The 10,777-nt window shown below is 57.0% G+C and overlaps 1 protein-coding gene across 1 annotated transcript in view; it reads right to left on the reverse strand.

Annotated features, from left to right (window-relative positions):
- The window catches only part of PCIF1 (phosphorylated CTD interacting factor 1), a 12,088-nt gene that overhangs the window by 455 nt on the left and 856 nt on the right, over positions 1 to 10,777 (reverse strand). Inside the window, exons 2-16 of the mRNA XM_024746769.1 lie at positions 8,903 to 9,169; positions 7,502 to 7,644; positions 7,287 to 7,411; positions 5,591 to 5,728; positions 5,283 to 5,413; positions 5,014 to 5,168; positions 4,189 to 4,336; positions 4,012 to 4,095; positions 3,652 to 3,751; positions 2,432 to 2,594; positions 1,550 to 1,722; positions 1,320 to 1,406; positions 1,050 to 1,234; positions 301 to 394; positions 33 to 208 (exon numbers count right to left, since the gene is read on the reverse strand). Coding sequence (XP_024602537.1) covers positions 33 to 208; positions 301 to 394; positions 1,050 to 1,234; positions 1,320 to 1,406; positions 1,550 to 1,722; positions 2,432 to 2,594; positions 3,652 to 3,751; positions 4,012 to 4,095; positions 4,189 to 4,336; positions 5,014 to 5,168; positions 5,283 to 5,413; positions 5,591 to 5,728; positions 7,287 to 7,411; positions 7,502 to 7,625 — 1,883 coding nt within the window. The 5' untranslated portion in view covers positions 7,626 to 7,644; positions 8,903 to 9,169. The remainder of the gene's footprint in view (positions 1 to 32; positions 209 to 300; positions 395 to 1,049; positions 1,235 to 1,319; positions 1,407 to 1,549; positions 1,723 to 2,431; positions 2,595 to 3,651; positions 3,752 to 4,011; positions 4,096 to 4,188; positions 4,337 to 5,013; positions 5,169 to 5,282; positions 5,414 to 5,590; positions 5,729 to 7,286; positions 7,412 to 7,501; positions 7,645 to 8,902; positions 9,170 to 10,777) is intronic.

The following is a 10,777-nucleotide window of genomic DNA, read 5'->3' on the forward strand; positions in this document are numbered from 1 at the left end:
CAGCCCCCCTGCCCCACCCTCCCAGCACCCACTTCTTGCAGACATGCTGGGAGCCGCTGCGGTACTCGTGCTCGAAGGCGGGCAGGACCAGCTGGTGGCGCTTGAAGCGGCTCTGCTCCATGCGGGTGAGCGCTGGGGTCGGGGGTTCCCGCCACTCGGGGATGAATACGATGAAGGACAGGGGCTCTGGCGAGCTCTCGAGCAGTTTCTGTGGGAGGGGCCCACGGTGGCCATCAGGGCCTGGCCCTCCAGCAGCCGGCCATCTTGCTCGCCGCCCCCCACCCGTGGCGACACACCCACCTCAAAGTGAGAGACCATGGCGTCCATGAGCTCCTCGCAGAAGGGAGGGTTGGCCTCGAAGGAACCACTCAGCGGGGAGAAGTCCAGGCAGGGCCTGGGGACAGAGGTGAGCATTTCAGGTCCCACCAGGACCCAGTCCCTCCACCAAAAACAGGCGCTGCCCCCATGTGTAGGCAGCCACGTTGGAGAGATGGCTCTGGGCAGGCCAGAGGCCAAGAGTCACCCTTAATTCTGGGACAAGGTGCGGCCATCTCTGTTGAATGGATGAGGACACAGAGGCTCAGGCTCGGTGGCCCAAGTTCACTGAACTGGTTAGTGGAGGAGCTAGAGCCCCAGTCCAGTTCTGATCCCAGTGCCACCACAGCACGAGCCACACCCAGGAATCCCCTGCTGCCGAGCTTGCCCTCTTGCCAGCCGGGCGGCAGCTGCCCCTCTCATCCATCCGCACCCCCAGGCCCCCGCCACACCTCTCACTCCTCTCAGTGCCCGGAACCGGGCGCTGCTGCTCCACACCTGGGCTAATTCTCTTGCGAGCCACAGGCTGGGTGAGGGCGTGGCACAGGCTCCCACACACTGAGCCACATGTCCAAGGTCACACAGCTGGGGGGTGGGGGCGGGGCAGGGATTCCACCCCAGACTGCCCAGCTCCAAAGCCCTCAAGCCTCGGGGAGCAGCTGACCCAGGTGGGCTCTGTGCTCTGGAGGATGGCTGCCTGGGCAAGCGGGAACCCACCGGGCCCGGACCCTCACCCGCGGGAGCCGAAGTAGCCGTCCGTGTCGGGGAAGGCGGAGCAGTACTGGCGAAAGTAGCAGTTGAGGGGTGAGGCGAAGCACTCGAAGCTGACGCCGAAAAGCCGGTGGAGGGCCTCGAAGACGTGCACGGGCAGCGACCCCTGCAGGCCTGTCCCCTCGTAGAGGCCCACGCCGAACATCATCTGCAGAGCAGCGGCGCTCAGCCTCTGGGGCGCAGCCCCCCCCGCTCCAGAGGAGCCCCCCACTCCAGCTGCCCCAGGCCCGTACCTGGTACCGGCGGAGAAGAAACCAGACTCGGGGCAGGAACCTCTCAAAGGCAGAATCGTCGATGCAGCTGTAGCGGTAAAGGAGCCACTGTAGGACAGAAAGCAGGGGGCTTCAGCAGCAGCCCTTCCCTCCCTCGTCACTGCCTCCTGCAGAGGACTCCAGGTCCAGAAAGATCAGCCCTTCACATCCCCCTCCTGGGGCACCTGCCTCCCCCACCCCCCAGCTCTTACCAGCTTGCTGAAGTAGTTGCGGCTGACCTTGACCATCTCGCCCTTATACCGGATGCAGACCACGTTATTCTCCACGTGCATTTCCACGCTGGGCATGGGAGGTGCAGACACGGCCAGCCGTACTGGGTAGCAGTACACCAGGCGGGGCTCCACCTCGGGGGCCTCCACCTCCTCTGTGGGCAGGAGAAGAGTGAGGGGCCGCCAACTCTCACCCTGGACAGCCTCAGTGCCTACCGAGGGCCAGGCGCTTCACACGCGCATCCCAGTAACCAAGGGCGGTAAGTCTCACCCTGTGGAGGAGCAAACTGCAGCTCAGACAGTTCGGTAACGAAGGAAACAGCTAGGCAACTGGCAGGCGCAAGAACCAGTGGCCCACGTCAACACGCTCCGTACTGACTCGGGCCCCTGGGCCACCACGCCTTGGGGCCTGGTAGCCAAGCTGTGGGTTTGCTGCCAGGCAGAAGTATGAGACCTGCACTGCCTTCGTCATCATAGTCACAATACCTTATTTAGGAATCTTTTGGGGCCCAGCACTTTAGTTCCCACGGAATCCTCACACGCTCCTGTGGCCAGGAGTCACACCTCAGTGAGGCTTGCAGAGAACGGATGTGAAAGCAGGTCTACCTAACTACTTATCCCTGGCCTGTCTCGCTCTCCCTCCTCCGGCTCTCCCTTTCTCATCCCTTCTCCTGTTTCCTAGAGGAGTGCTAAAACCCCAGAGCCGAAGGCCACAGCAGGTCTCACCCCAAGCACTGCCGGGAGAAACAGGCTTCCCCAAACCAGTTGGCGGCCTTGAGGCTCAGCCTCACTTGTCCCTTTGTCAGGGCCCGGGATACTGAGTTGGTGGCGTCACAGCTGGCTCCTTGCCACCTGGCGCCTTACCTGGGATGTTGTTTTCCTTGAGAATGGCAAGGTGCTTCTCTCGGATCCGTTTGACGTACTCCAGAGAGATGTGGTAGATCTTACTGCAGATACCCTCCACGGAGTCCTTGGCTGCGGCCGAGACGTGGGGGCCACACTGCCTCCGTAGATGCTCCAGGCGATCCTGGAGGAGACACTCCTGATCAGGGCTCTGGTGGGCTGGCTGGGGAGGGCTATTAGATTCCAACAGTCCTCGTTCTGAAACAGGCTGTGCTACTTACTAGCTGTGTCACTTGGACAAATCCCTCAGCATCTGTGAATCTTATTCCTCAGCTGCTAAGGGAACACAAAATACTTACCTAACAGGGCAGTTTGAACATTAAATGCGATCATTCCCATTAAGGGCTTGGCAAGCCCCCGACATACAGTAAGTGTCCGATAAATGCCAGCACTTATTGTTGGGGTTACACTGGGCCAAATCCCTTGATACTTGCTGGGGAAACAGACAAACCAGGCACAATCCCTGCTTATAAGGCATTTGCAGTCTACGGGGAGAAAGACTATTGTAAAACGGGCTCTGTGGTCACTGCAGATTTGCAATTTGAGCTTTTAGCAATTTGTAATTATGCTGAATTGCATGTGTCAAAGTGATGGGTGAAAGTGAGTCACTCTGGCTAGCGAGTACACCTACCTTTGTCACTCTCTACGTGTCAAGTACACAGTTACTATCGTGAAGTGCGAAACCTTGTCTCTTGTGAAAAATGGTCCTGAAAAGAAAGCCCATTGCTAGTGCTGGTGGAGAGTTAAAGAAGTGATGGGTTTGGGCCAGAAAACAGAATTGTTTTGGACACATTAAAAGTGGGCGATTGAATCTGGTGGTAGCTCTTAACTGAAATAGGGCCACACACACCCAAGAAAAGGCAGTTTGTCGATCTGTTTCCAAAAATCTAAAGGGAGGTGTTGAACATTCATTAAGTTGAAAAGGCAGCTACTTATGGTGTGTGGCCGAGCACAGGATTCTGTTAAGAACGCGAACGGAAATGTTCTTTGGGAGAAAGCCAGGAGCCTAGAGGAACATCTTCAGACGTGAGTTTGGGGACTGATGACTGTCAAAGGTCCACTGTACTACGGTACGGAAGGCTGCCGTGGGGCCCGCCCAGCCTCGGCAGGCAGCGTGGGCTTCTCGGAGACAGTGGCCACAGAGCCGCTCCACCACTGGCCTTCCGGCTGGGGCCACTCACCATATAGTCCTCCTTGGAGGCGGAGTGGTCCTTCCGCAGCCAGCTGAAGGTATCCTCCACGTTCCACTTGACCACCTTCCTGCTGTCGGGAGATGCACTCCTGCCAGTTGAGGGTACATAAAGGGGCCGGCTGTTAAGCGTCTGCTCCACCCTCCCTCCTCCTCCCATCCTACTTCCACTGGCATTTGGGCATCAACACCCAGGCTGACATCATGACCCTTGTTCTGCCTTTGGGAGCTGGCCCCACTCCTGCCACCAAGCGCAAGGACAGGGCCCTGAGAGTGGGCCAAATGGCCTGTGCCCTCCTCCCCCACTCTGCTGAGAGTCCCCTTGAGCCAGGGTCACGAGACAGAGCCAAACCTGGACTCGATGAGCCGCCTGGCAGCCTCTGCGTATTTGAAGAGCAGACGCTTGGCTTCCTCCCGGAACTTGATTCGGGATAACCTGGGTTAGAGAGTAGGCAGAGTTAGAGTCCTTCTATACCGGCCTGGGCACACAAACCAAGTTGCCGGGTTGGCCCCAGCTGCGGGGCTGTACCTGATGGGAATGTCATTCATGATTTCGCGAAACATGGAAGGTGACACGACCGGTTCGCAGTTGCTCGGCAACAGAGGATCAGAACCTTTGTCCACGACCTTGCGCTCCAACATCCAGCGGTTGAAGGATTCCCGGGGGGGCTCGATGCCTGTGGGACGGGAGAGCTGATGAAGGTCTGGGTTGAGTCAGCGGGCTCCACGCCAGCCGGCACAGGAGGCATGGCATGGGCACTGGAGGTGCAGCAGTAAACAAGACAGCCCCTGTTCTGTCAGGAGCTTAGTCCTAGGCAACATTTCCCAGAGTATTCTGAGAATTGCTAGTTTTATAAAGGGTGTTACAAAGGGTAACAAAGAGGGGAGGGATGGATTCTATATTTCAGCCAAGTTAAGCAGGCTTACCTGCTACTTAATAAAAGCTACAGTTTATTACGCACTTATTCCTTGTAGTAACGCTGTGAGGTATAGGTGCGCGGGTTTTTATGCCCTTTTACAGATACGTGACAAGGCTTCGAACAGTGCCTGGCAAACAGTGAGCACTGGAAGTGTTAATGATTGGTTTTGTTGTTTGGGCGTTACTGATCCCAGCCACCCTTTATGTAGGCACTGTTACTGTCACTATCTTACAGATGAGGAAACTCAAGGGCAGAGAAGTTAATCGATAAACCCGAGGTCACAGAGCCAGTGGTTAGTGGAGCCGGGACCCCTCCACAGCACACACTCAACCACTGGGCTCCACTGTGCCATTCCCCGAGCCCCACTGGCCAAGCCCTAGCTCTTGCTAACGGTGGATGGAAGCAACGGAGGCTGGGGCCCAGGAAGCAGTTACCCTCTCGCTGCTGGCACAGCTCCCGGTAGTGCTGCCGAAGCTTCAGGATGAGCTGGGAACGGAGCAGCTCCACCTCGGGATGTGGAGGCAGCACCTCTGATGGCCCCCGGTGCTTGATGACAGCGTTGGTCTGAATGTCGAGATCCCAGTACACCCTTGGGGCACAGACGGGAGCAATGAGGAAAGGGATGCCCTGCCTGCCACCCCACAGTCCCAGGCAGGCCGACCATCAGTGATCGGCACTCCCAAGCCAATCAGCAGGGACTCACTCAGTGGGTCGGAGGAGAGCTGCCTGCTGTTTATCTTCAGGGGATGTCCCCCAAATCTTCAGGGTTGGGGTTCCTGGGACGCTGGGGGAGCTGGGCACTGACGGTCCCGTGGGTGTCATGGGGATGTCAATCTGGAGCAAGAGTCAAAGGCGTCAGCTCAGGAGAGTTGGCCCACGCGTCGACGCCGTGTGCACCTGGTGAGCTGCGCCCCGGGCCCCCTCCTGACCAGTCTGCCGATGCTCAGCGCTCACAGGGGACCTGACTGGGCTGCCACGGCCCAGCCAGCTCCTGAGTCCACACACACTCACCTTGGGCTTCTTCACGCCATTGCCGCTGGGCTGCTCTTCCGAGAGCTGCCGCTTTCGGGGCTTGTTCTCAGCCGGGGGGGTTTCCACCAAGCTTGAGTCTTGGGGCAGAGGGGTCGCATTCAGCCCCAAAGGGTCCGACTGGTGGAGGGAGACCAGCAGAGTTGCAACCAGGGCCAGCGGCTTAGGAGTCCCAGTACTGCGGAGGCCTGACGCCTCCCGCGCCCCCGCTCCCACTCCTTGGAGAAGAGCAGAGGGGCTGGGATGCGGGAGGGACGCTCGGCTCCACTCCTGCCTGCTCCTTGCGACTGTGCACCCCGGGGGAGTGCTTCCCCTTCCTAATTCCCTCACCTTCAGAACAGCCAAGCTGAGACCGACCTCGCCACTGAAAAGGTGATTAAAGGACCAGTTTAACATGACATCTGGGGCTTCCCTGGTGGCGCAGTGGTTGAGAGTCCGCCTGCCGATGCAGGGGACACGGGTTCGTGCCCCGGTCCGGGAAGATCCCACATGCCACGTAGTGGCTGGACCCGTGAGCCATGGCCGCTGAGCCTGCGCGTCCGGAGCCTGTGCTCCGCAACGGGAGAGGCCACAACAGTGAGAGGCCCGCGTAATGCAAAAAACAAAAACAAAAACAAAAAAAACATGACATCTGGCACGGAATCAGTGCCCAGTACATGTTAGCTGCTTTTCCTTAAGAACCAGAATGGGGGACTCCACTGGCAGTCCAGTGGTTAGGACTCCGAGCTTTCACTGCTGAGGGCGCAGGTTCAACACCTGGTGGGGGAACTAAAGATTCCGCAAGCCGCTCAGAGCGGCCAGAAAAAAAAGAACTAGAATGAAAATTAGGAATAAAGGGAAAACTCAAAGAGACTCTGGGAAGTCTTCTGGAGACACCGAGGGTATGTGTGTGACGGTGGGCAGGAGACACCGAGGGTAGGTGTGTGACGGTGGGCAGGAGACACCGAGGGCAGGTGTGTGACGGTGGGCAGCAGGGCCTAAGCCTGAAGTCCCTCAGGTGCGAGTCCTGCTCTGCCTCTTACTGGCTTGAGGTCTTGGGCCAGTCACTTCCCCTCTCTGAGCCTGTGTCTTCATCTGCAACGTGGGGGTGGATCGTGCCAAGAAAGGCTGCCCCAGCTGACGGCAATCCAAAAGCCCACATTCCCGCCAGACAGCCCGTGCCCCCACTTCCCCATCACGTGGACATTCCAGTTCCCAGACAGTGCTCCTCCCCGCACCCGACTTCACTCAGCCTACCTTCTCACCTTAAACGCTGGTTCACAGAGAAGCCTTCCCTGTCCCCTTCCCTTCCCCAGACCCGCTAAGAATCCCGGCTGTATCTGACACAATTCTTCACACAGGTGCTACATTTTGACCCTCCTGGCCCCTCCAGTAGACTGTGTCCCCGGAGCATGCAGAGGCAGGACCAGGTCTACCTTGTTAACAACCACATCACAGGCACAGTGCCCAACATGCAGGACGAGTTCAGCATCGTACACTACAATCATCTTTCTAGGTGTCAGACAGTCTCTCCTACTGAAGTATAGGTTCCATGAGGGCAGGATTGTGTCTGTCTTGCTTGGCATTGTGTCCCCAGGTCCTGACACAGGGCTAGGTACGTAATAGCTGCTCTGGGTACATTTGGGGAAGGCCCAGATGCCAGAAGCCGCCAAGACCCCTGCCCGAGGCCGGCACTCACAATCACATCGTGCTGGCCCAGCACGGGCATCTCCCACAGGGACTGGTTGGTGAATCGGTTGAAGTAGTAGGGACGGTTCTCCCTTCTGCTCCAGCACTTCTCCCAGCCAGCGTGCACCAGCTCCTCTGCAAGCAAGCACGGAGCCCAGCCAGGGTCAAGACTGCTCCCAGGCACCCTTCCTACCCCACCACCCAACCACTGCCCCTCGCCAGTACCTGGGAGGTCCTGCACCAGGCGGACGGGCTTTGGAGAACAGGGCTGGCTCTGATTGGAGGTGCCTGGGGAGTGACTCAACAAGGATGCTTCCTCCCGGGGGCTGCCGTGATTCTCATTGGCCATCTCAGCACCCACACCGGACCTGCCACACAGAGGACCGAAGGGTGTCAGGGCCAGCAGGGCACGGAGGTCAGTTCCACCCCCCGCACTGCACCCCAATTACAATCCACAAGGGCCCCGGTGACCACCTGCACATGTGGAGAAACCAATCCAGTCCCTTCCTGGACGGCCAGCCTTGTGCCACAGGAGCCCTCAGCTCTAAGTTGCAGCTCCCTCAACTGTAAATGGGTGCACTCCCGTTGCTCTTTTGGCCTGGAACACTCTTTCCCCGCTTCTCTGTCTGGCTTGCCACTAGGTCCACATCCTCCAGGGACCCTTCCTCGATCCTCCCTTCCCCAGGCTAGGTGATCAGAGTCCTAGGATTGTAGGATTGTAGCACTCAAATAGTCTGGTCCATTAACTTGGTTTGTCTCCCCATTAGACTGTCAGAACTCCCAGGCCTCAGTGCTGGGTACAGTTCAGCTCTCTCCAGTGCTCAGCATGGTACCTGGACCCAGCAGGAGCTGTATTCATTCTGCCAATGTTTACAAAGCACCAACAGTGGCAGACAAGACAGAACAGAGTCTGCCCTTGAGAAGCTGTTACCATAAGAAGAAAGAGTAGCTGCTCCTCTTTCCTTTCCCTATCCAGTAAAACCTAACTGGAACACAGCACAGCCCAGGAAGGGGCATGGCACCTAATTAGATGCCTGTTCTACACTACAGAGCAGGAAGAACCAGCAGGACTGAGAAGGAATACCGAGTTTAGTCCTTCATAATCCCCAGGTGAAAATATACTTTAAACACCAGGAAGAAGGTCAGCTCCTTCTGATTTGTATTCCTAACTACCCCACCCAAAGCACACCCAGCACAAGCCTCGATGGCCAAAGTGGTTCCCAACCTGGCTGTCAGACTCCTAGGGGCCAACTGAGGTCAGCCTGGTGCTCCTAAAGTTGTTTGCAATGTCACAACACCCAAAAGAAATCAAACATTTACCCACAAAAAGACCACAGAGGCACATTTAAACACTGGTTATCTTTGCTACTGAAATTTTATCAACTGACTGTTGTCACATTGATTATCTCACGACAATCAGAAGCTCTGACGGTTGTTGGCGACATCATAGCGATCACTGGCTTGTTGATTTTATTGTACACCCAGTCACAGACATCTTTGTTAATTTGGAAAGGGGAAAATGAACGGTTACTTCGTCTGTACAGTTTGGCAGATAAAAATGCAGGGAACAAGAGAACACACATACAACAAAAGGGGGCCAGGATAAAAAGGTTTGGAACCACTGACCAAGGGGAGATGCCTTGGTCCTCTGGGGAAGAGGAATTCCCGGTGCCTCGGGGCGGACCCACAGGTCTCAAGGCTGAACAAGGTCCCTCTTTCTCTCACCCTCTGGGGTCTGCAACGCTAGCATGAGAGGGCTTTCTTCTCCGGCCAGATGGACCCCCTGGTCCCACAGAGGCAGTGGGGAGGCCTGCAGGAAAGCGTGCAGTGCAGGCGTGTGGGCTGGTCAGCAGTGGAGTGGACGGGAGCCCAGGGGATTCCTTGCATCAGCAACTGCAGAGCAAAGGGAAGAAAAGAGAGTCACAGCCCTGTGAAACGCTGCAGAGCAGGGACGACAAGAGGGGCAATGACACAGGTTCACACTCACACACTTGCAGCCTGCACCGTCCCACGGGACCCTGAGTTGAAAAGGGCCCTGAGACTGGTTTAATGCTCTGCTGTCACGGTCTTCACATCTTCAATAAACTTTTAACAAGGGGCCTGTGTTCTCATTTGTACATTTGATGTCACAAATTATGTAGCTGGTCTGGCCAACCACAGTACCCCTAAGACGAAAGTGAACAACATACGTATCACAGGTTGGGAGTGGGCACGGTCCCAAGCCACCCACAGTGAGGGAAAAACACATTTCTTTGAATCAGGTCTTTAATTTTAAAAAAAATAATAATCTATGCCAATGCATTATATAACACAGCGTGTTCACCTTCACTGAAATATTTTCCTCAAGAAATACTGTGTGATACTGATGCACCAGGTAGGTGAACTATGCAGAGGAGGGACAAGCAACACAGCTTAGTGAGGCCAAATGGGGGCTCCGCAGTGTTTCCAAAACCAGCTGTGCATCAGAACCACCAGGGAACTTGTTTAAAAAAACCCTCAGCTTCCTGTCGCTCACTCCACATCGTAGAGATGGGGAGGGGAGATACACAAGAATCTGTATCTTTTCAACACAGCTCAAGAGTGGGACTGGGAGACTGGGTGACTAATCTCACTTTACACCACTTCAAATCTTTACCAACTTTTTTATGATTAAAAAGTTTTTTAATTTCCCAGGTGATCTGGATGCAGCAGGTCGGTGCTGCATCAACCCTGGGTTTGCACAGACCCCGGTTCCAGAAGCTTCTGCCACTTTCCGAATTAGAACCAGAATCACTCAACCTCTACGGTCTCGATGCGTAGAGCTAAGCACACTGTACTAAGTGCAAGTTATCTCTGCAAGTAAGAGATAACTGCTATTACTAAGGAAAAGTTTTTATTTATCCTGTGGCTTCCCGGCCCCCACTCATACCGCAGCTCGACAAGGGCCAACAGCATAAGGATAAACAAGCGTATCTGCGGAACCAGAGGAACACACCAGAAGGAAGAGAGAGTCCGACTCCAGGATTGGAGGAAGACGGGGCGGGATCATTTCAGTAACGCACCAATCAGAATACTCCGGCCCAATAGGGAGCAAAGGGCTTCCAAAGTGCGCAGGCGCGGGGGGGCGCGCGATGGAGGGGAGGGCCCAACCCCCGCCGCGCGCGCACCTTCCCCCTACCCGCCAGCGGGGGCGGGCTGTTTGGCGCGCGCGCGCCAGCCCATCTCCCGGGCTCCGCCCCCCGCCCCGCCGCGCGCTCCCGCCCCCGGGCTGAGGCGACTCAGAGTCGGAGACCGACACAAAGGCGGTGGCGGCGGCAGCGGCGGAGGGGCTCTAAAGACTGGTCCGCCCGCGCTCCCCGGACCCAACTCCCTCATCCAGGTCACCGGCCCGGCCGCCCACCAGTGGGCCTAAGATGGCGGCGGCGACAGAGACGGGGCAAGCGGTAGCCTCGAGCGGAAAGCGCCGGAGGGGCCACCGCCGCCTGGCTTCGGACCCCGGACCCTGGCGCGGCTCGCGGCGGG

This window comes from Neophocaena asiaeorientalis, unplaced genomic scaffold (assembly GCF_003031525.2).
Source record: "Neophocaena asiaeorientalis asiaeorientalis breed wild unplaced genomic scaffold, Neophocaena_asiaeorientalis_V1.1 scaffold132, whole genome shotgun sequence".
In the NCBI taxonomy this organism is placed as follows: Eukaryota; Metazoa; Chordata; class Mammalia; order Artiodactyla; family Phocoenidae; genus Neophocaena; species Neophocaena asiaeorientalis.